Consider the following 25,247-nt stretch of genomic DNA (forward strand, 5'->3'; position numbering starts at 1 on the left):
CTATGCACCACTGCCCAGAGATTGTTCAAGCAATCAATTCAAGCCAGTTGCACCCATTTCTGGACCGGGAGGCACCACTCACTGTCACTCATGCCCTCGTGACCTCCCATTTGGACTACTGCAACGTGCTCTACATGGGACTGCCCTTGAAGAGCGTCTGGAAGCTTCAGCTGGTACAAAATGTGGCTGCCCGGGTTGTAAATAGTATTGGGCCACTGGGCTTAATTGTTAAAGTTTACTAAGCAGTAATATTAGAGCTCCATTAAAGTATCTTATTAGAGTGGAGGACAAATATATTAGTGTGTTGTTCTGTTACTGCCAAAAGCATTTTGCCTAATATGGATCAGAATTAGCACAACAGAAGAACAAGACCTACCTGGGCTAAATTGGATGTAATATGTCTGGCCTTCAAACCATTAACTGGTATGAAGGATGGGGGATTGGAACAGGACTTCATCATAGGGAAGGGAGACTTAACCATTTGCCCCATCATGGTCTAGACTGGGATCCTCCCTTTTCCCTGTAGCCACATAGAGGAATTCTTTGGCAGCAACCTAGACATTCTGCCATTTGCAGAAAGCGCTCATGTCCCTTTCTCAGTGCTGCTTAAAAACATGGTGTGGCCGAGGGTTAAGACTGCTCAAAGCAAAATCCCACTGTACCATTCCTGTACCAGCTCTTGGTTAAGGGGAAAAAGCGAAAACAAAACAGCTTTACAGTATCATACTATGTAATGGCACTACGGAGAATGTTGTAAAATTTCCCCTTCAGGATTTTCTCCCTTAATATTCAGAGTAACACATTCATCTAGTGCTTTCTTAGTTCTTTGAAATTTGCATTATAATACTGTGCTTTTTGGGCTTTCTCTGTCTTGAGATTAGTCAAGTTATATGGCCTTCACTTTTATTATTATTATTATTATTATTATTATTATTATTATTATTATTATTATTATTATTATTATTTTCCACAGAAGTGACTGTTATACTGAAGCTGAAAGCATTAATTTTCAAAATCTAAGTTGTCATTTGTTACTCTGGGGGAGAGATCAGGGTCAGGGTGGATAAATATGCCATTTTCACTTTCTTCCACAACCATTTTTTTAAATGATCGCATTTGTTCTATTCTGCTCATAAATAAATTAGTGAATTTTGTCATGTTCTTATACAGAAATTAACAGGAAAAAAAATGCTTACTTTCTATACCATCCAAATTTGGAAGCTGCAGTAGTTCCCAGCATGGAAAGGGGTCAGGCTGGACTTCTTGCCATGTGTCTACCTTTTAAAAGACAAGGAATCAGTCTGATAAAACCAGGTGACAATCCTGATCCAATGCTGCAGATATGATTGAATGCACTAATTCACACAGCTGAATCCTTAGCTGAGAGATCTGTGAGTTTCACTTTGTCCCACATTAAAAAAAAAAAAAATCTACGTCCATTCACAAGGAAATGTGAAAAAAGAATCCAATGAAAATGTTACCCATTTCTGACCTGAGGCTAGTCATTCCATGCACAGAACATTACCTGGGATGAAACAATATGCAAGTCCCATTGCATTGCTAAATATCAGTAATCCGATTATAGTCAAAATCTCACCACACCCCTTCCACAAGAAAGGTGTGCATGAAACTACATTAGTTTGTTTTGTTTTGTTTTCTTTTATTTGGATGGCTCAGCACTCAATAAATACTGTATACTGATATAGTCAGATGTGAGATAATCTAACACACGTAGAATGAACTTTGAACAGGCTTGATTTCATCTATTTATGCATGTAGTATATGCATTAGAAATATGTATATTACAAATTGCTTACTGCTGTCAAAAGGTCTACAGCCATTTGCTCTTCTTTACAGGTAAGAGATTTAAATTGTATTTGAGCATATGGGGTCATTTAGTCTAGTCTAGTGCATGAAACTGAGTATTTTATTTCTACGTACGTTGCCCCTTCGAGCGCCCTTCCACACTGAGAACCTGTTTCAATTCATGCTCTTGCAAGAATAGTTAGAAGATTTGCTCACTGACGCTCAGCATCTCTTCTTTGTAGGGTCCTCTTGGTATACCTGGTTCACCGGGTTTTCCTGGCATACCTGGCATGAAGGTAAGTGTTTTTTTTAACTTTATTAATCAGTTATGGAATGTACCATTAGATGGCAGCTCTTAGTCAGCCTCAGCTGATCCTCAAGTGGACCTACTTAGTACTTGGATAGGAAATTGGCCAGAAAATCCAGGCAAGGCAAGGACATCTGGAAACCTCACAGAAAGTGGTGATATCAATTCCTTCAATATTGCTGCTAAGAAATCAAGATACATGTCTCCATATAGACATCAGGAACAGAGCTCAACTTGCAGGAGACTTCATCTTTATGCAACAAGTATATTCCATAAAAAAGCCAGTTTGGTGTAGTGGTTAAGGCATCAGGCTAGAAACCAGGAGACTGTGAGTTCTCGTCCCACCTTGGAGACAAAACCAGCCAGGTGACCTTGGGCCAGTCACTTTCTCTCAGCCCTAGGAAGCAGGCAAGGGCAAACTGCTTCCAAAATCTTGCCAAGAAAAGTACAGAGACTTGTCCAGGCAATCACCCAGGAGTCAAAAACCAACTCAGAGGGGTATACACACAAACATATTTCATAGGGCAGTGGGAAATAAGATTGCTCATAATGAAAGACTCTTAATTTAGAATTTTTTTCTCTGATATTATGAACTGAACTATCTATCACATTCAGATTTTGGAAAAGATGAATAAACTCTCCCAGGGATTCCAATTTTAGGAACATGTATTCAGTGATTTTGAATGAGTTGATAGAACCTTTAGTTAATTTAATTTATCTCTCATGATCCAGGTCTAGATGTGACTCTCCTGCTTGCCGGGGTTTTGAATGATTTTTGGGAGAATCAATATTATAGAAAGACTATGCACTCTGCTTTATTTCAGAAGCTACAGCCTCAAACATGGTTTATTACCAAATCTTATTTATTTATTTATATTTCAAATTTTGTCACTGCCCATCTCACTCGAGAGTGACTCTGGGCGGTTTACAATTAAACTAAAACAAATACAGGGTAAAATACAATAAAAACAATATTCTTAAATAACAGTATAAATATAAATATAAAATCCAAGATGAGGATGGTAAGAAGTTTTTAATTAAATTCATGTAATTCACAGGGGCGTCTTCAAGGCGCTAAGGATCCCCAGGATTGACTGCCTCCCTTCCCACCCTAAGCTAGATGGCAGAGCCAGGTCTTCACTCCTTTCTGGAGGGCCAGGAGAGGGGGAGGGGCTGCCTCACCTCTGGGGGAAGAGTGTTCCACAGGGTGGGGCCATGGCAGAGAAGGCTCTCTTCCTGGATCCTGCCAATCAACACTTTCTCATGGACAGGGTCCGCAACATGCCCTCTCTGCATGACCGGGTGGGATGCGTCGATGTGATGGGGATGAGAGGGTCCCTCAGGTAGCCTGGCCCCATGCCATGTAGGGCTTTAAAGGTGATAATCAACACCTTGAATTGGACCCGGAAGCAGACTGGCACCCAGTGCAGCTCCCTCAGCAAAGGTGCTACATGTGCCATCCTTGGGGCACCCAGATCCTGAAGCTTGGCTTGTTTAGGGCTGATTAAGCCTGAGTCTTAGTTCAGATGAAATGCTGAGTGTTTTCTTGCAGCTTATATTCTGCTTGGCTTAGTATAGAACTAGAGAATAGTTGTACTGGGTGGGGGGAGTGTATTTAACATTGGGAGGTAGACTGGGCAGTGATGCAAATGTGGAAAAAGTCATGTCATACACACAGACAGGTCTGAATTGTTCTTTGAAGTTTTTCCATGTTTTTAAAAAAGGTGCTAAGAATGTTGTAGGGCTTGCACAGCAGTTTTTACATGTTTTCTGCTACAAGAAGTTAGAAACCATACAGTTGATTGCAGCAATTGGGGTAAAAAGGGGTTGGTGACCTTAAAAATGGGGAGAAAGGCCCTGAGAGCCCAAGTTGCCCATCACTATTACAATTTTTCACTAGTAGGAGGAGAAGCCTGCCTAAAACATTATTGTTTTGTGAAATAATGTCCTCCACTAAAAGAACTGTGGAAAAAGTAGGTTAGTCAGGATATTGTTGCAGCCCCAGATGTGGATGAATGTACTTTCAGTGGGAGGTGGGTGTGAACCAAAGACAAGCAAGTCTATCACACGTACATCCGGTTATGAAGTGAAGAGGCCTGCTTCCGAGATAGTCACGTAGAGTTAATCAGTTACGTGAAATAAACTTAACTTTACTTCCCAATATTTTTTTTTTACTATTGTGAATGTGATGCTATTTATTTGCACAGATCTGGTTGCAACATCCCTTAGGAAGCTGAAACAGCTGGAAATGCAATCCATTTTAATGGACTTTGGCAGTGCTCCTAGGATTCTGTGCCACGGAATAATAAAGAGCAGAAAAGCTGAGAACAGCCAGAATTTATTACTCATTTATATGGTGTCATTAGCTGTCCACTTCTCATGCAAAGTCGGTGGTAATGTCTCTCCTCCCATGCACAATACCTAAACAAAATTGACAAGAGAGGTCATTTAGTGTAAAGAATCAGAATAAGGAAAATACTCCCCTGTCTTCAGCACTGAAGGGCCCTTCCACGCATTGGCACTGCAGTTCCGAGAATTTCCAGCCAGCGGTGCGGCTGGCTGGGAATTTTGGGAGTTACTGGCTTCACACATTTGAAAGTGCCAGGCTGGGAAAAACTGCCCTAAATGTATTCATTGCCTCATTTCATTGATTTCTTTATCTGCTCTTGAATACCGTTGGTGGCAGATTATTCCGCCGTCATGATAGAAAAGGCAAGCTGGCCACTATCTAGACCAAGGCAGCAGCGCACAGCTCTGCCATTAAATCTGGCAAATCCTTGACTGTGCTGCTAGAGCTTACTGAATGTGATGGAAGAAGCAAATAACTGAATATGTGGAGTTGATTTTTTAAAAAAATATTTCAGTCATGTCCAATTCTCCAAGACTGCCTGGACAAGTCCCTGCAGTTTTCTTAGCAAGGATTTTCAGAAGTGGTTTGCCATTGCCTCCTTCCTAGGGCTGAGAGAAAGTGACTGGCCCAAGGTCACCCAGCTGGCTTCGTGCCTAAAGTGGGACGAGAACCCATAGTCTCCCGGTTTCTAGCCTCATGCCTTAACCTCTACACCAAACTGGCTCTCAGTGAATGTATTAAATTAGGCTAAATCCAGCTGAGTAATTATCTTTGCCCTGCACAATTCTTTGTGCTGAGCCTCCAGCCCCCAGCATGCCTATCAAAGAGCAGATGAGATCTTGGGCCCCCTAAATGTTGTACACCCTGAACTAAGAGCATAATTCTTGAGCAAGTTCTTTAAGTATACTGGGAAGAGAATCTTCAGTGGCCTTACAGAATACTTTTATTCCATGGAATTGAAACAGGAGAAATCTTGAGTATATTACTAGCTGAAGTATTAGACTTTTGTTTCACCAGCTATGGTGTTACCCTTAATTCTGATAAGGGTCTGCTTCCTCAGTCTCTCCCTATGTGTTACAAGTGAGTGTCATGGAAACATCATGGGTTCTAGTAATGAAGTCCTTTTTTCTTCATAACCCATATCCTTGATCATATGAGGAGAACTGAAGAAACTTGGAGAATTTCAGGCTCACTGAATGCTTTTCTCTTACTTCATCTGTTGCCCACACAACTAAATGTTGGTTGATCTCAAAAACCTAAGCAAAGTAAGATCTTGTTAGTAACAGGTTGGGAGACCACAAGAAAACCACAGGGCTATAGACTAAATTGGGAAGTTGAAAAACAAAAATGGAAGAAGGAAATGTAAACCACTTTTGTATTTCTGCCAAGGAAACAGTGTGGTCATGGAGTCACCAGAATATGAGCTTGACTTGGAGGAGATCAGCATTTATGCTGTGTCAGTATATTTCCTAGGAATGTACAATGGGAAATGAGAATGTGGCCATAACTTCTCCCAGACTGTGTATTGCACTATTCTCCCCTATTGAGCAAGACTCCAGATGTGTTGCAAAACAGGCTGGTAGATCAGCTGAAGAGAAACTTTTGTTTGTTTTTTGCTGCCTCTGAGAGTTTTAAAGGCTAAATTTCTGAAGTGCAATCTGGCAAGTGTTGTAGGATTTGGTCACCCGTATCACTGCAGTTAAAGTACTTGGATTTCCTAGCAACTCCCTTTTATGTCCCTTCTCCTAGAAACCCTTGTCTCTGATATGTGAAGCAAAGAAGTACCAGGGTAGTTCTGTGAGATGGTGGTAGTAATAGTTGTTGGACTGAAGTTTCCTGTGCCCTGAAGTGATGAAATCCTGCACAGCACAGCAAACATCTGTTCACCATGGTCTTGGAGAGAAAGGATAAAACTAACAGATGTATTATGTTGTATTTACAGCTGGCAGTTCTCACTGAACAAGAACTTAATAGCCAGTGCAGTAATGTAGTGAATCAAATCGTAACCCTTCTAAAACATGTGTAACAAAGTGAGGCCAGGATTTAACAAATGTCTAAAGGAAAGGCATGACATTTCTGTTTTTTATTGAATTGGAGGCAAGTCCCTCAGTTTTATAGAACAGTAGAATGCTATGAAATTATATTGAGAATCACCATATGCATCCATAATATGCTACCTCTAATTTATGTATTAATTGCATGTCATTAACATGAGTTATATATGGATGCAGTAGATAGATCATATGAGCCCTACCTGGATCTCAGCCCCATTTTTTAAACTCCAGGAGTCTTCCAAGGTCATTATGCCAAAATTTGATGGCAAAACACTGAATAACACTAGCAGTTTTTATAGGGTTTTTTTAAAGCCAAATAATGTCTGTAATAAGTCTCCAGTGGGTCTCACATGTTTATGTTAATTAGACAAATTACTCACTGTTAAAAAAGAGCCATCAGTTCTATCTCAACCCCCTTCTGATTATGGTATCACATCACCCCCAGCTCCCTGTGGCCTTTAGCAGCCAAAAAAAGTGTAAAGTGATGATGATGATGATGAGGAGGAGGAGGAGGAGGAGGAGGAGGAAGAGGAGGATTATTTTAATCCAAATAAGCACTTATCTTTTTAAAAAAGCACCTTCAGTTAATGAGAGACTTAATATGGTTGTTGGGGTGGTTAGTATTAATACTGCATTTCATACTTTCCCTTTAATGTGAAACTTCAGGGCGAAGCTGGTCCAACAGGTGCACGTGGTCCAGAAGGTCCTCAAGGACAAAGAGGAGAAACAGGCCCCCCAGGTCCCACAGGATTATTTGGTCTTCCTGTAAGTTCTTCAGACTGTCATAAGTTAAGCATGTAAGCTACTCATTCCTGACTTGCTACTATGTCTTGTTTATTAATATACAGAGATAGAAGTATAGCATGCAGATGGAAGTTCTATGCACTGTCTCCAACAAAGGCGTATGAACAGAGAATAATTCACTCAAGACCTCAACGTTAGAGATGATTGTAAACACATACACAGAGGCACAGGTTGTAAAAGAGAGCGATCACTCAGTAGGCCCAGTTTTTGGTACAGCAGGTGATACTGTATCCTGTGTCGAGTCATGGTGACACGAGTAGTCAGAAAAGGTTTGAAAATAAAAACTACCTTTGCATCATATATCTTAACTGTACAATAATTCCTTTACTTAGGACAGTCAGATATATGCGCAGTTGCTGGAGATTTATGGATCAGCCAGTATGCATTTTCTTTGCGTCTTTCCATACTATATGCTTTTTATGCAACTTTCCATATGGATGCATTTGTATGTGGTTTTTTGGGGGCCTGGAATCAAATCACACATTCTGGAGAAGTGGGGAATTTGAAGGATAAGTGTTCTGATCCGAGTAGCTGTGCACAAAATATGAATTGGATCCGTTTGTTTAAAAATGTAGACCAGATGAAATTTTCTGACACTTCTATCACCTTATAGAAATTGCTTAAAAGTTACAGTTTTTCAAGGAACTGTAAGAGCTCCCCAGAATAGGCAAGTTCAAAAAGCTTGAAACTGTTTGCATTTAAATGCATTGTCTAGGCATTGTCTAGGCATTTAAAGCACCTACTTCACCCCTTAAAACTCCTAATCCTGAAAAATGTACACTTTCCTATAACCTTTTGGAATGCACTTCTTCAATATGCTGGGCAAAGCTTGGTTACAATATTGTATTTAATTCTTACCACTTCTCTTGTGTCAGTTTAAACAAGTAGCAGCTCTAATTTATATTTCAGTGGAAATAACAAAAGATTTTGTGGCACCTTAAAGGCTAAACATTTTATTATGACATGTTTTCAAAGTGTATCCCGTGAGAGGTTATGCAATAGTAAATTAGTCCATTTTTAACTAAACCTGAATAACCAAAGCTAGATCAGGATCCAAGATTCTTGCTATTTTTAACCTTCTTTGTATGGTTTTAGGGTGGTTGCTTATGGTAAGCAAAGGATAGATGTCCGTAACATTCTAGTCTGTGACCAACTGTTATTAATGTTAAACAGCTGCCAATGTCTACTCACCATGAAAAATACTCCAGTCTATATTGTTCAGAAATTAAGTCACTTGGTACATAACAAATTGACATTTGCTTGTGATATTTCAGTCTAATAAGTACATAGGAATAGCTGTGCTTGTTGAAATTGTATTGATACATACCTGTTTTGTGCTGTTTTAGGGTGCCGTAGGTACAGATGGTTCCCCAGGTGCTAAAGGGCCTTCCGTAAGTAACTGACTCAAGCAAATACTCTTTTTAAGACTTTATATTCCACTCTGTGGACATTGTTGACCATATAAATGTATCTCATAGGGATCTCCAGGAACTTCAGGGCCACTTGGCTTATCAGGTCCACTTGGTTCTCCAGGACCACAAGGCAACACAGGTCCTCCTGGCATTCGAGGACAAATGGTAATGATTTGTAACATCAGAAATGGTAAAGTTTTGCATTTAACACACATTTATTTATTTTGAGTTTTATATCCCACCATAATCCTGACAATTAACAATAGGATTGAAACACCCATGGTAATAATACAGTTAAAACATTTGTATAAAAACAATGTAACAATAATAAAACTACTAGAGCCATAAATCAACAGACAGTGCTGCCCCAAGTACTCTCCAAATGCTCTCCAGAAGAGCTCCATTTCAATCTATTTCCAGTAAACTAATAGAGTGGGAGGTAACCTAACTTCTGACCAGAGGGAGGGTATTTCACAGAGTAGGGACCATCACCAACAAACACTGTGGCTGGGCCCCAATGCCCTTAACTCACAGAAGTGGGGAACCACAAGCAGTTTTTCCCAAGTTGTACTTATTGGACATGGTAACCTATTGGAGAAGGCAGTCCTGAAGCTACCTGGGAACCAAGCCATATACTGTAGGAACCAAGCCACTCTGAATTGCACCTGAAAAACCTACTGGGAGCCAGTGTAGGGCCTGCACTACTGGTGTTATATGGCCATGGAAGCTTTCATTTGTTATGAAACAGGCTGTTGTATTTTTCACCAACTGCAGTTCTTGAATAGTTTCAAAGGAGCCATACATACAGCCTATTGCAGTAATCCAAGCATATGGTGATAAGGGCCTGAGTTACCATTGCAAGGTCCTCCTGTTCCAAGTAGGGCTACCACTAGTGCACTGGCTAAAGCTGGACAAAGGTCCCTCTGGCCAAGGTAGGCACCTGCCTGTCCAGCAGGACACCCAAGCCATGGACCTGTCTTTCAGAAGTTGTGTCTTCCAGTCCAGAGTTAATACAAATATTAGTAGTGCAAGCATAGGGCCTGAAATAATTATTGACAAATTCATAGTGAATCTTAGACATATTTCAGTCAATCTTAGATACATTCCTTTCTGGGAATTCTGAAACAAGAAGTCAGGAGATGTGCAAGAATCCGTCAGATCTGATCTGAAGTATGGGCATGGAGTCAGAACTAAGGCATGTTCTGATATGTAACAGTTCCTGTATGAGAGGGACTGATGTCTAGATGGATGGGCCCAGTCCAGAACTTTAGAATACTGTAACGTCCAAAAAGATGCTCTGGATCACATCATGTGCTTTACTGTAGCATCTAGGGGCAGCTGCTCACACAGCAAAAAATTCCTTTTTCTGGCACAAGTGTCTGTTATCAGTTGATGTGCTAACTTGTTCATTATTTAGTATTTTAATTTATGTTCCATCTTCCTGCCCATGGGGCCCTCAAGAAAGATAGCAATCTAAAGAGAATTATTATTAACAGTAACACAGTTAACATTAAGAGTAACAGAATAAAAATAGGCCTATTTATTAAAACAACACAGGACTTTTAGGGAAATGCTTTCTATAACTTGCAAGCCACCAGGTGGTCAAGAGATTGAGACTGGAAATGACAGTCATATTTAAGGGAGCCTCTTTTGCTGATCGTAATGACTGAGTAATTTTATACTGAGATAAGCAAATTCTCAGATAGTGTTTTGAAGATGAAAATCAACCTTTTAAACTTCTAATGTTTTAGGGATTACTGACATCAATCCATGTTTTGTTTATTTACATACAGGACTGCTCTCCACCCCAGAGCATGGCTGAAGTATAGACCATATCATTACAATACTATTGAACAGATCATATAGATCATACCATGGTCTGTAGCACTGAAGAAACCATGAATTTTGCCTATAATCATAAATTCTGAACAAGACATGTGATTCACAAAAAATGTTGTACTTCCTATCACCTTGGATAATCAAAACATTATTTTTAATGGATGATACTTACTTTCAGGGAGATCCTGGTGTTCCAGGGTTCAAAGGAGAAGCTGGGCCCAAGGGAGAACCCGTAAGTTTTCAAAACATATCCTCTAGAAACCATGTTTAAAATGCCCTTTTAGAAAATAACATGCATTTTTTCTATTATTCAATTCTGTCCTTAATATGCCACAATCTTCATGGTTTAATTTCAAACTTTATTATTCATTTGGGTTGGTATTTTTTCTCATTGTTAATTATTCATTAATACTTGTTTGACTTATATTCTACCTTTCCTCTACAAAATTGCATTCCATCCTCCAGTTTTTCTACACCTTGTGTGGTAGTTTGAGCTGAGGGATAGTGAGTGGTTCAAAATCCTCCAGTGAGTTTCTGTGGCTGAAGTTGGATTTTAATCTGAATCTCCCTGATCCTAGCTGTGAACCTTAACTGCTAATAGTGCTGTCCCATTGATCTCTCCATATTGCAAAGGAATACCATTTTTGATTTTAAGAAAATAAATATGAAACTTGGCCCTGAAATCTTTTTTCTCTTTAAAGATTTATTTGGCTTAAAGGGGTGATTCAAATATGATTTTATTTATAGATATAGATATAGATATAGATGTAGATATAAAATCATTCTCCCCTCCTTGGCAAAGTAGTTGGTAATATAACAAGGGAGCCATCCTAATTTTCCACTTATAGTGCATGAAGAAGCCTTGTTAACAATTTCTAAAGGACATGTCCACATGACATTACTGCTGTCTCATTTGCAGCCTGCTGTGGAGGTGGCCTAGAGTTGTATATATTTATTTGTACACACAAATCTATTTCATAAATATCTACAATACTAGAAAATCTACATTCACCTAATAAACCCTTCCTATTTCAAATCATTATTCACTATTCAATCATTCAATCATTATTCCCAAATTTAATTGCAGAATTAACTTTTCCTCATGCAATTTGGCCAGTGTTCTAGAATTGCTAGATTCTTGGAATATATGCAAGCAAAAAAAAAAAAAATGAAGAAGAAATGTTTGCAGAAATGATATATTTTCAAGATCCTTCTTAAAGAAATATAATAGGATTTTAAATGGGCCATCAGTATTTGTCTTGTGTTAGTAGGAGGGTGATTGAATGATGGGTTTGTACATTTACTTTATAAGTGTAATTTTTTTTCACTAGGGTCCCCATGGCCCCCAAGGACAAATTGGACCTGTTGGTGAAGAAGGGAAAAGAGGTCCTCGTGGTGACCCAGGATCAGTCGGTGTTCCTGGACCTGTTGGAGAAAGGGTAAGAATAATGAGGAAAAAACAAAATCTCAGTAGTTTTATCTTGGGCTAGCTTTGGAAAAGCCCTGCTTATTTTTGTGCTCAAGAGCAGAAAATCCAAAAGGTGTCCTACCACGATAGCAAAACAATGGTTTGGATTTTGATTTCAGTCTCTTCAGAGGAAAGTGTGTAAAATAGCTTTTTTCTAAATTCCTTGCTTCTTCCAAAAATCTTCTCCGAATTTTTGGAAGGCATGTATGGCTTCAAGAGTAAGGAAGAAGTAGCAGATATCACCTTTCCATCTTTTTCTGTAATAACCCATCACAGGAACAAAAGTTTGTAAATCAAAGATTTGGATCCAATTCATTAATTAACAACTTCCTCCAATGATACTCCAAAATCTGTTGCTTTAGAAAAATCACTTTTTTCTTGTTAATAGTGAGAGTTTGTACAATGAAAAACATTTTCTATAAAGTTCAGAATGGCAAAACAATGTTAAAAAACAGCCATATGGGACTAAATGTGATAGGATGTTGTCTTATAATTATTGTAAATATGTTTTTTATCCAAAGAGATACAATATATTTAAAATCATAATTGAAGTGTAAAAGTAAGTTTAAATGTCACAAGCATGGATCATGTATGTAACTATCATATATGTAACTATGTTTCCATAGGGTCCTCCTGGCAACCGTGGCTTTCCAGGATCTGATGGTTTGCCAGGACCAAAGGTGAGTAAATAGGAATATCAGGATCATTTAGAATGCTATGCATATATGGGAAATGGAACCAAAAGCAAAGCTAGTCAAAATAGTGCATCATATAAGGAATTTAATGTCATCCCTTATTTTCTCTCTCAGCATGTCTCCACTTAAAAAAAAACCCCAGGGTATACCTCGGCTGGTAGAAGGATGCTGCTGCTGGAGATTTAGGAGAGGCAATTTTGAGTTTAGAGATTAGCCAAGAAAAAACTTTTCTTTTTATGTTGCTTTAGATTTATCTTGCTTTCCTGATGTATCTTTCTAAAGGAAATTACTCAATAGAAGAAAATGTATGTAGCTCAGGGTTGAACTGTAGAGTCCTTGGTGCTCTCTGACCTTGATTGTTTGCTTGCAGATGTTTCATTACCCAACTAGTAACATCATCAGTGCAAGTGAGTGTGGGGTTTACTCCATTTAGCTATAGTAGCTTGCCTTGCCAGTGTTGGTAGAGATGTGGTTTCCTCCTTGGTAGTTCCTTGATTAGGGTATTGTTTTCTGCTTGATTGTTTGCCTGGTGTTAATCAGTGTTAATAATTAATCTGGTGTTAATAATTAATCAGTCTGAAACAAATTGTTCTGAAAGAGCTGTTACTGGGTAACTCAGAAATTATTTGGAAATCAAATCCAGGCACATACCCTTAAAATCACCTCCCCCCACCTCTAATAATGCCTGAAATGCCATTGAGTAATGTTTCTTTTGATCTCCTTTTCAGGGGGCTCAAGGGGAGCGAGGTGCTGCAGGGGCTCCAGGCCCTAAAGGAAGCCAAGGGGATCCTGGTCGCACAGGTGAACCTGGCCTCCCAGGTGCCAGGGTAAGGAAAGAATCATAATCCTACTAGATACATCCAGATTTAACATGTCTAAGAAATGGAGAGGAAGTCAAAAGTCTTGGTTGATTTAAGAGCATGCACTGTATAAATATTAACACGATTTAGGTCAAAAGGAATGAGAGGACTATAAATGCCAAACAGTATAGAAATAATATATACATGGATAAATGGTTCTTATGAATATGTGTAATTTTTGGATCCAGCTGTTAATCAAGTGCCAGAATTAGCATTGGTTTGTAATACTTTATTTTTACAGGGTCTGACAGGGAATCCTGGAGTCTCAGGTCCGGAAGGGAAACCTGGTCCTTTGGTAAGTAACTTGAGACATTGGTGAGAGAATTTAGCTGACTTGTGTCTAGACTTATTTGACTATAAAGTCGGATTGATTGAGTGGAATATTACTCTTGATATCCTTACTCTTGCTTTCCTTCTGTATCCCTCTCAAGGATATTTTAGAGAGTGGTTCTCATTGGGGTAGGAATGAACGGGTTCTATTATCTGAAAACCCAACCTGGTGAGGGTAGGATATGGGACTGGCATTTTAAAGGCCCCACATCAGGAGCCCATGAATTCTAGTCCTGCCTTGGGCATGGAAGCCAACTCAGTGACTTTGGCAAGGGCAAACCACTTCCAAAACATATCACCAAGAAAACTGCAGGGATTTGTCCAGGCAGTCACCAGGATTCAAGGCTGATTTAAAGGCAAAAACAAAACTAAACAACCCCCACCCTGCCACCCCAGGCTTCAGCTGAACAATTGTTTAGAAGCAATCTTTTCAAAGTTAAATCTTATTTAATAGTTACTTCAGATATATGTATATATAAATTTAGGTAGTACTAACCTATCATTTAGCTTTAGCTGGTACCCATGCCCAAGATTGAACTGTGATTATCATTAGCTGTTAACCATGGGAGTTAAGTGAAATCTAAAGAGACCCAAATTCAGAGACTGTGTATCTTTGAATGTCAGAGACAAATAATGAGAGCAGAGTCAGGATGATGACGGGTGAGCAGCTCTGAATTTAAACTCCCAAAACCCTTTTATCTTTTATCTTTTTATTGCTTTTATACACACATTCAGACAAATAACAAAGGGAAGCCATTACTGTGAGGCCTTCAACATTAGGTTTCCAAAAGTTACTTCCTTCGGTCCCCTTCCCCTTGTTTCAGATGCCTGCAGACCCCACTTGAAAAGGGTTTGTGGGTCTGTTACTGCAATGGTGTGTATTCCCAGATGCCAATAGTTTGAGTGCTTTACTCAATCCTAATGTTGACGATATCCGTGTCACTGAAACTTTAAATCCTAGATCTAAATTAGAAGATGCACAGGTCAAGTGTGGGTCTATTACAATCCAAAAATACTGAAGCCATTTAGTGGCCTGCTAGAACCACTGAATGAGCAGAGTGTAACACAGCTGAGAAGCTGCACACAGAAAAAGCATAAGGAATCACACGCTAAGAGTAGGTTCAAAGTAAAAGTAAAAAGAGTCTTACTGACTTTTTTCTTTGGTCCAGTTACATTCATCTTTGGTGGAAAATGAAGTTCCTTGTTTCTTCTGTTCTTTACCTATACTTGGTGATCTCTTAGCCCTACAGCTACTAAGAGCTGCATGTAGAATGGGGAATTCCAGGTCCACCGCATGGTGCCCAGAGATGGAGGAGAGCAGCACACAGCCATGTGCTTAGCTCCTGGTGAAGAAGTAAAAGAGAGAGAGAGGAAGTGGGAGTGGCAACAAACAGCTTCCTCAGAGTTGCATTATGGGATGAACTCAATTTACATGCTAATGCACATGCTAATGAGGCATGCTGGATTTGCCAGGACCTCCAGAAAATACTGGAGATGATTAATCATTATTAGAACAATGATAGCAATATAGGAATAGGAGCATTCATTTACTGAGAATACTTTTAACCCTTTTTATAGATCTGAGAAGCTCTTAGATTACAGAGTATTTATTTATTTATTTTTCACATTTCTATCACCACCCATCTCCCCCTAAAAGGGGGACTCTGGGCGGTTTACAATAAAATTCACCTTAAAACCTCAACATCATAAAATCACCAAGTCAACAGCTATAATACTAAAATTATAAATAAATATAAATATGGAATCCAAGTGGGAGATTTCCATTCAGTAGGGAGAACTCTACATCACCAGCCACCCCCAGGAAGAGCTATTGCCCTTCCTATCCCAGGCGAGGCAGCAGAACCAGGTCTTCAAACCCTTCTGGAAGGTCGGGAGTGAAGGGGCCTTCCTCACCTCAGGGGGTAGACCCTTCCACAGGGTGGGCGCCACTACAGAGAAGGCCCGCCTCCTGGACCCCGCCAGATGAAATTCTCTTACAGACGGGGTCCGCAACATGCCCTCTCTGCATGATCGGGTGGGGCAGGTTGATGTTATAGGGATGAGACGGTCCCTCAGGTAGCCTGGTCCCATGCCATGTAGGGCTTTAGAGGTGATAACCAACACCTTGAATTGGACCCGGAAGCAAACTGGAACCCAATGCAGCTCACGCAGTAAAGGTGTTACGTGTGCTGATCTTGGAACACTCATCACTGTTCACGCAGCCGCATTTTGGACCAACTGAAGCTTCCAGATACTCTTCAAGGGTAGCCCCATGTAGAGCGCATTGCAGTAGTCTTAGAATAAAAACACATACAGTTGAGGTACATACATGACATGGCATGTATTTGGGATTATTATCCCAGTACATTTTACAGCTATGAATTAACAAATGCTAGAAGTGCTAAAAAAGCGAACTAGCCATTTTGTGATACATATGACCTATACTGAGGAAATAATCAAACATGGAGTCAATAGGACATGGATTTCCAGCTTTCCAGCTCCATTTCCTGAAAGACCCTGTATTGGTGTGTGAGAATGGTTCTGCAACCAATTTGCGAAAAAAAAAGTCTATAAGCAAACTAGATTTAATGTTATCCATATTAGGGATTAAATGCTTGATGTTACTTTAGGGTGCTCCAGGAGAAGATGGTCGGCCAGGCCCAGCAGGTTCAATCGGAATTAGAGGCCAGCCAGGTAGCATGGGTCTCCCTGGGCCAAAAGGCAGCAGTGTAAGTATTGTGCTTCATAGTTTGTTTATATTTATGAAGTTGGATGATGATGATGATGGATGATGATGATGATGGTGATGGTGATGATGATGATGATATATTTAAATAGGGGGATCCTGGAAAACCTGGAGAAGCAGGAAATGCTGGTGTCCCAGGGCAGAGAGTAAGTTAAAAGAAAAAAATTAAACCACATTTATAGTGTGTGTGTGTACACACACACACACACACACACACAGTACATGTATATACCACCTCAATCAACCTTATTTATTATATTACTTTAGGGGGCACCTGGTAAAGATGGTGAAGTTGGCCCTGCTGGTCCTGTTGGTCCCCATGTAAGTTCTGCCTAAATTCTTCTGGTGTGCAAGAATACTGTTCAAGATAAATGCTTTTGTCTGAATACCACTGAAGTAATGGATTCAATCCCTGCATAATGAGTGTCTGGTGCATACTTAGTTATGAATGCATTACCATTTCCTTGCTAAATTCATTTTTTTTTAAAGAGTGGTAGTGGGAAGATGAAGAAATGAGATATGCTCAATGATGGGGTAGAGAACTATTGGAGGACAACACAACATGGCTGAAATACAAAGGCAGAACATTTGCTATTCAGTCCTTTTGTCAGAGGAATTTTAATTCGTTCATAGAATTAATACTACATGTGTTGTGTAGCATACAGATATTAAAAATGTTAAAAAGGAACACTTCCCCCCTCTTCTGAAATGTTGAAAATCATACAGTCATTTTTCTATTCTGAACAGAAAAACAGGATATTGATGCTGACAATCCAGATGTCTTATTTTATCTGTTCTATTGATTCCTGACATGTAAAAAGTAGATTTAGAGAAAAGGACAACCATTCCTAGCCATTTGTTGTAACAACCACAGAGTATCTAAAATCATGCAGATTCAAAGGGAAGTCTGAAAGAATACAACAATAGGTCAACTTAGCTTTTTACTGTATGTAAATGTTAGCAGCTGGTATTATCAGCCAAACTGCAGTGAAATAAGCTATGGGGAGCAATTAACAAAGAACCGTATCTTCCTATTACTGCATCCAGGATATTGACGCATGAAGGTCTAAGCTGTCAAGGTACTATAATTTCAAAAGCATTTGTTGGGTTTTGTTTTCTACAGGGACCAGCAGGTGAAAGAGGGGAACAAGGTCCTCCAGGTCCTACAGGCTTTCAGGTGAGTCATTTTGAAAGCCATTTTCATTATAACCCCACCCCACCCTCGGGCTTTGATATTATTTCGAGTAAAACAAATATAACAAAACATTTACCAAAATAATGACCACCATGTCCTTGGTTAAATTTCTTCACAATGAGTTCAGTATAAAAACTTTATGCTCTTTTCAGAAAACATTGGAGATCTTCACAAAGTAATATTCACAGCAGAAAAAATAACCATTAAACAGCCCTCTAATGGGTTTCCCCGTTTGTATTTAGTGTGCAGATGCATTCATTTTCTGGGGCAGTGAGCAAATTTGGCAATTAATACCTATTGCGAACACTCTCATAAAATGACTGGCATAGTGGATCTGATCTGTCATAAATTTATGCATTTACCAGACTAAATTTACATGATTATTCCTCATCACTTCCTCTGGAACTCTAGAACACTCTCAATACCACCAATCTCTATTTACCTTTTTTTTTTCCTTTGGGCAGATGGGCCCACCTGCAGACAAAGGATTGAGCTATAAGTTTAATTTTCTAAAAACTTCTGTAGGTTTCATTCAATAAACATGATGCTGGATGCTGGTGCTTTGCATTGCTACTTATTTCTATAATCGGTTGTGTTAAAGAAACTATGTTTGATTCCCGTGGGAACTAGATTGGGACCAGGGTACAGAAGGAGTTTTGACTGATTCCACCTGATTGTTAGTGTGACAACCTGCAAGCCACAACAGTCTGTGTAGTAAAAGATATTTTCTTTCTTTCTCATAGTGGCATACCAAACCAAAATATTCTCAATAAACAACACTATAAAAATTAACCTCACTGATTAAAATTGATTCTAAATGGGTTAGGTTGCTGCCACGTAATACAGTAAACATTTCAATGTTCATTTCTTTATCCGGAAGGGCTACTTGGCCAAAAATAGAGCAATTCAGTAAGTTCTTTCATATATAATGGCACTGATGTCCTTCTTGCAAGCAAGTATTCTATCTGTGTTTGGGTTACCTATGAATTACTCTTTATTCTCAGTTTAAAATACCACTGAAGCAGTTCTTTCAATATATAGTCCAATAGATATGCTGACCATGTGCTTTATTTCTGGTTTATTTATTTCCTTTTAGGGCTTACCTGGTCCTCCAGGCCCTCCAGGGGAGGGGGGAAAGCCAGGTGATCAGGTAACTGCTTTATAATGGTTTTGTTTGGTTGATGAAGTTGATTGATCATATTACCTATCCATAACTCATTCATATCTACAATGTGAAAGACAAGGATATATTTCCACAGCTGTTTTTTTCCCCTCAGAAGTTGCCATGTTTTTGAGAGAATCCATATTGTAGTTTTGGGTGGCTTGTCAAATATGTACAATATATAATTAATTTGGCCAGATCGCTGGAGAAAAGCAGAAAATGTAATTCAGAATCTGGAATATCAGTATATTTTCTCCTCACAGTTACAGAAAACCAACCTTCCTTCCTTATTATTATTTATTTATTTAATATCCTGCCTTTATTATTTTTATAAATAGTTGAAGGCGGGGAACATACCTAACACTCCTTCCTCCTCCTATTTCCCCTACAACAACAACCCTGTGAGGTGGGTTAGGCTGAGAGAGAGGGACTGGCCCAAGGTCACCCAGCTGGCTTTCATGCCTGAGGCAGGACTAGAACTCTCAGTCTCCTGGTTTCTAGCCCAGAACCTTAACCACTAGACCAAACTGGCTCCCTCTCTCCCTCCCTCCCTTCCAGCACACAGTAGAAATATCAAGTAGAAGAAAGACATTTTTGTTTTTGGTCTAATTATGTATTTTGCTTCCTATTTCCTTGATACCAAGACACTCCAGTTGCTGGAGAAAGAATTCATCTGGCTGTAGGAAGGAAGGAGTTTGGGAGAAGGTATTTCAGCAACCAAGGGCAAATCCCCAGAGTCCCAACCTAGCCATCACCATGATGAGCTTTCTTCCTGTGCAGCTGTTCCTACTGCTGAACAAAGATACAGCTGGGGCGCAAGTGGGGAGTGCTTGTGGTTCAGCTTCTTGCACATGAACATGTTAGGCATCTCCCTCTTCCCTGTGCTTCAGAAAGGCATGGCTAGAACATTGTGGGCCAGGGGCCCTTTGGGTGTCTAGGACAACTGGGCAACAAGAAGTGTCTCAGTCATCCCAGGAACTCTCCTCTTTAGTCCTCGGACAGCATGTTAGCACGTTAGTGAGATATCCATCTAGGAATGCCCTGCTTCCTCACCTCCTAGAGGTGGGATATTACACTTAATGTTTCTATTGCTGCATTTGTGCTGTAATTCTGGAAGGTCTGTGATCATATGTCTCTTTCTCTACCCGTTGTAATTCCTGATCCTAAACAAGGGATAACTGTTTGCAAGATGCCAGTGTAATTGGTCTTATACAATATTCATGAAGAGGAACGTAGTGAGAAGAACCCAGGGCTTACTATCTCCTGCACTGTTGCTATAATTTTTAAATCACCAATAACTGGTCTCTAACTCTTTCCCTCCCTCCCTCTTCCTCTCTGTAGGAAGTTAGCAATACTTTATCTCTCTTTTTAATAATTGTCTTAGGGTGTTCCTGGTGATTCTGGAGCGCAAGGTCCATTAGGTCCAAGGGTAAGTTTGATTTCTTAATAACGACATTTCATAGCAAATTTGCAGAGTATTTTCTAAATCCAGTTTTCTAAGAGAAAGAATCGTGAATATTATAATACTGAGTTGCAGACATCCCTAAAGGGCAAATTGCATACATTACAGTTTCAAGTCCTTATGATGTGCACATTTTCTCAATGTGCTTTGATAAACAAACAAACAAACAAACAAACAGAACCCTGTGCAATGTTAGATTGTGCAGGCTTTGAATCCATTAATCGGAAATATTTTGAATTTATTTTTTATTCCAGTGGGACTCTTTTCTGTCTCAGATTCTAGAACCCCCTGTATTTTCAGTTTGTTTCTGTCCATTAATCTGCATGCTTATATTGCTTTGCATACTTCTGTGCTATGTACTCCCCATTGTATATGCAATTTTGGGTGCTTGCCATTCAGGTACTAGCTCAACACAGACCCACTGAGCTGTAGAGATGAAAGTTCATCAAAGGACACCACAGTGATGTCTACAACCGCATGATATGATCAAGTTTTAACGAGTAACACCTCCTCCACAATTTATGGCAATTAGGAGAAGCTCTTAGGTTTATATGAAACGTGAGACCACTGTACAAAATGTGCAATGTAAATAGAGGTAGCATCTCTAGGCAACCTGGTGCTCTCAAGTGTTTTGATCCACAACTTGACTTTGGCCACTTAGGCTGAACTGGATGCAGTTGAAATCCAAAATATATGAAGGATGTCAGATCACTATCCCTGAAAGAGGAAGGGCAGACAGTTTTTAATATTCTGTAAAAAAAAAATGTCGCCAATGTTGGCAGGTTGATCTTTCAACTGTTTTTTGTAAAATTAATTTTTAATGTATATGGAATGGGTTATCTCTTGTTTCATGTGATAATCACAAACTTTTAGCCAACACATTTACATTCACTAAATTATTTTAAATGCAATTTCCAGGGAGAACGTGGCAATCCAGGGGAAAGAGGAAACCCAGGATCATCTGGTCTTCAGGGTGAAAAGGGTATGGCTGGTGGTCAAGGTCCAGATGGTCCAAAGGTAAGCAGTACCCATACATACAGTAAATGGGTATGCATGTTTGCATGCACCATATGTCTCCATATATAGAGAGTGGATGATGTTACAGAATGCTTATTTATATATATATATATATTTCATCTAATCAAGTAGTAAAGTAGAGGTAAGGACACCCTTATGGTGAGCTTGACTCCTGGCAACTGCATTCATGAAACTTTGCTGGCAGTGTTACAGAAGTGGCTTGCCATTGTCTTCCTCTGGGGTGTTTTTCCATCTTCCCAGACTGGCCAACAATCCTGGAATTTCTAGGTGGGTTCCTGCACAAGGACCAAATCAGTAGTTAAAATAAATCAGTTTTATACAACTTAGGGCTCCTGTGGACCTCATTAACTCCATCTCAAGATGGTTGACAAGTAGCATTTGGCATCTATGGAGTATAAATAGTACTTGGCATATGTGGAGGTCAAATGAATTTGGTAATCAACCTGGGATTATGCGGAAACAGGTTTCACTCCTTTTCCCTCTTAAAAGGTTACAAAGCAGGAGAGGTCCAACTACAGTTAGGCCCTGTTGTTACGCTACCTAGAGGTTAAGCTCGGCTAGCCCTAGAGGAACTGTTTTTGTTTAATCATAACATGAAGCTTGCCTTGCAGAAAAAAGATAAGCCCTGTTGCTAGAAGTCAGAGAGGACTGACTTTTTAATTTAAAATAGGAGAGAGGATTAAAACACAACTAGGTTTTTTGCTAATTTACTAGTATGAACAACATATATTACACAGAACAGAGTTTCTCTAAAGCATATATCAATGGGACCGTATGAGTGAGGATATTTTGATGCATTACAGTCCTTCTTCTATGGACTTACTTTCCATTGCAATTGTCCCTAATTTATTTTGATAATAAAAGAGCTGAAATGAAGGGAAAGAACCCACATTTATATATGCCTTGGAGGGTTTGTCATCCTGAATTGTGTGAACTCACAACATCTTTGACACCTTTCAGGTTTTAGGAGACAGATCTAACTGAGCTCTAAATGAGCTCCAATAAAACCCATTCTGAAGTAGTTCTGTTGAACAACTACATTCAGACAGTGAAAAAATTGTTGAGTCACTATTTATCTGACACGGTCGCATTACCATTTATGGCTGGTAATGCAATAGTGGAGGGCTGTATTTTTGGTGGACCAGAAGTTGTAGATGTCTGAACTACTTTTCAGTTTAGGAGAAAAGTGACTCCTTATGGTACATCCTAACATGACATTCTTGTGTTCTGGACATAGGGAAATGCACTCACCTAGAAAATTCACGAAGGGTCTGTCCAATAAATAAATAAATACGACAACAAATTGGTTGCCACCCCCCAAATTACCTCCCACCCTTTAACTTCCCCTTTCTTTTGTTTCAGGGTAATCCAGGCCCCTCAGGAACCCCAGGGGATCAAGGCCCTCCTGGTCTTCAGGGAATGCCAGGAGAGAGAGGCCTGGCTGGAGCCCCTGGCCCCAAAGGTGATCGGGTAAGCCTTTTAGAAATGTCCACAGCTGCTTCTTCCCATAAGAAGAATTTTCTTTTTCTACACAATCTTATATCTCTATATAATTGTTTGTAAATGACTCAAGTTTTCCTTATGCTTTTTTCAGGGCAGTGTAGGAGAAAAAGGAGGCGAAGGCACGGCTGGCAATGATGGGGCCAGAGTAAGTGAAAACTCCTCTTTTTCTGCTAATAGTGCTGGGTCTTAATGAGAGATTGTAGCTAATAATGTGTTGCAGCATGTTTCTGATATCAAAGTGTTAGTAAACCAGAACTGATTTGTGGGAGGGGATCATGTGCTATAAATGTTTTGTTTTTAGAAGCCAGGTATGTTGTTTGAAAGCACCAGAGTTCATTCTAAATGAAGTTTTGTTCTGATCCACTGGGGTTCTCGACTCTTACGCTACTACAGAAGTTTTGATATGCTTAGCCTCATAAATATCAGTGGACCAGCATGGCTTTCTTCTCGGAAGAAAGGAAGAAAGGCAAAAACAAGAGCTTGTACAAACCATGAAAGTCTGCTTGTCTTACTGGAATGTATGATTATCTCCTAGGGGCTCCCAGGTCCATTAGGCCCCATTGGCCCTGCAGGTCCGGCTGGTGAAAAGGTAAAACAGCTGGTGATACTATCAACTTTGCCGTGGGTTTATTATTTTGTTATAGTATAACCATTCAGGACTGTGCGTGATAATATCTCATAGTCTTTTTTCATTTAAGGGTGAACCTGGTCCTCGAGGTTTAGTTGGCCCACTAGGCTCCCGTGGAAATCCTGTAAGTAAAGAATCCCATTTTCATAAATCGGTATTTTCATAAGTTGGATGATGGTATTGTTATTATGCATGATGGCAATTGTTTTCACAGTTTTTTCTTCTTTCAACTCATTCATTCCTCTTTTTCTCTCCTCTCTTTCCATGAAACTGCTAATTGAATAAATGATTGCTGCCTATGAATTTATAAAAAGAACATCCCATTCTGAATGTAATTGTACAATATTTAAAAATTATTGGATAGTTTGCTTCAATTAAATTATATATTACAGCAGCATAATTCTACATACCATATTTTCTCAGGAAGACTCAGATTTTCCATTCTAGCAGTTACAGAGTTCCAGTTAGGTGGTGGTGGTGATGACGATGATGATGATTAAAGCATTTAAGTATATTAATGATACAATGTCTATATAAATGTGGGTGGGTATTTATTGATACCATTAGTTGCTTCTGGGAAACATATTCTGTAGATTCATATAGCATAAATCAGCTTATTTTTTCCCAGAATAAATCTGGTTTATTCATGAACTGCTTAAGTTACATTATATAAAAATAGCGTTTTTTGTCCTCAAATAAATGTTTTTAATATTCTTTTGGAACCCATTTTCCTTTGTTTTTGTTTGCTCAGGGTTCCCGTGGTGAAAATGGCCCTACTGGACCAGTTGGATTTGCTGGCCCTCAGGTGTGCAGTTTCTTTGAATTATTACCTGTTATTTCAGAGAGGGAGATCTTGAACTATTTCGCAGGACTCTTAAACATGAGGTGCATTCTGGGATTTTTAAAAATATCATTTATATCAGTTAAAAATAACATTTATGACATAGGCTGGGATAGATGAAGGAGCTGGACTGGTTATTTCTCTGAATGTTTCTAGGGTCCCGATGGTCAACCTGGTGTGAAAGGTGAACCTGGGGAGCCTGGGCAGAAAGGAGATGCTGGATCCCCAGGACCTCAAGGTCTTGCAGGTTCTCATGGTCCACCAGTAAGTAAAAGCAGCACTGAAATAAATTCTGCTTATTCTCCATTTATTTATTTATTTATTTAATATTATATTATATTATATTTTTTGGCAACTGAATATTTATCTTCTCTTTCTTATTCCCATTCAGGGCCCTTCTGGGGTTCCTGGACTCAAAGGAGGCCGTGGTACAAAAGGACCCCCTGTAAGTTGAATGAATAAAGTTCCTATGAGGAAAGTGCTAGCTTTTATTCTGATCAGGATGTTTATGACTTTCTTAGCATCATTGTACATTTCAAACATGATGTTTAAATCTTTATACAATAAAGAATGCTTGTCAATATAGTACACAATATTTGCTAGGTCCCATGTATGTTTGTTTATTTCTAGGGTGCTACAGGTTTTCCTGGATCTGCTGGAAGAGTTGGACCCCCAGGACCTACAGTAAGTTAGATGTTTAATTAGATATATTACAGTAAGAATTTCATTAAAAACAAGCATTTTAAA

The 25,247-nt window shown here is 39.3% G+C and overlaps 1 protein-coding gene across 1 annotated transcript in view; it reads left to right on the forward strand.

Annotated features, from left to right (window-relative positions):
* Positions 1-25,247, forward strand: part of COL5A2 (collagen type V alpha 2 chain) — a 149,938-nt gene that overhangs the window by 102,629 nt on the left and 22,062 nt on the right. The window contains exons 18-41 of the mRNA XM_063318081.1: positions 2,049-2,102; positions 7,184-7,282; positions 8,668-8,712; positions 8,800-8,898; positions 10,751-10,804; positions 11,904-12,011; positions 12,667-12,720; positions 13,464-13,562; positions 13,837-13,890; positions 16,556-16,654; positions 16,764-16,817; positions 16,939-16,992; positions 17,795-17,848; positions 18,963-19,016; positions 20,413-20,457; positions 21,409-21,507; positions 22,891-22,998; positions 23,123-23,176; positions 23,567-23,620; positions 23,730-23,783; positions 24,411-24,464; positions 24,657-24,764; positions 24,892-24,945; positions 25,131-25,184. Of these exons, the coding sequence (XP_063174151.1) occupies positions 2,049-2,102; positions 7,184-7,282; positions 8,668-8,712; positions 8,800-8,898; positions 10,751-10,804; positions 11,904-12,011; positions 12,667-12,720; positions 13,464-13,562; positions 13,837-13,890; positions 16,556-16,654; positions 16,764-16,817; positions 16,939-16,992; positions 17,795-17,848; positions 18,963-19,016; positions 20,413-20,457; positions 21,409-21,507; positions 22,891-22,998; positions 23,123-23,176; positions 23,567-23,620; positions 23,730-23,783; positions 24,411-24,464; positions 24,657-24,764; positions 24,892-24,945; positions 25,131-25,184 (1,665 nt within the window). The remainder of the gene's footprint in view (positions 1-2,048; positions 2,103-7,183; positions 7,283-8,667; positions 8,713-8,799; positions 8,899-10,750; positions 10,805-11,903; positions 12,012-12,666; positions 12,721-13,463; positions 13,563-13,836; positions 13,891-16,555; positions 16,655-16,763; positions 16,818-16,938; positions 16,993-17,794; positions 17,849-18,962; positions 19,017-20,412; positions 20,458-21,408; positions 21,508-22,890; positions 22,999-23,122; positions 23,177-23,566; positions 23,621-23,729; positions 23,784-24,410; positions 24,465-24,656; positions 24,765-24,891; positions 24,946-25,130; positions 25,185-25,247) is intronic.

This window comes from Candoia aspera, chromosome 1 (assembly GCF_035149785.1).
Source record: "Candoia aspera isolate rCanAsp1 chromosome 1, rCanAsp1.hap2, whole genome shotgun sequence".
NCBI lineage: Eukaryota > Metazoa > Chordata > Lepidosauria > Squamata > Boidae > Candoia > Candoia aspera.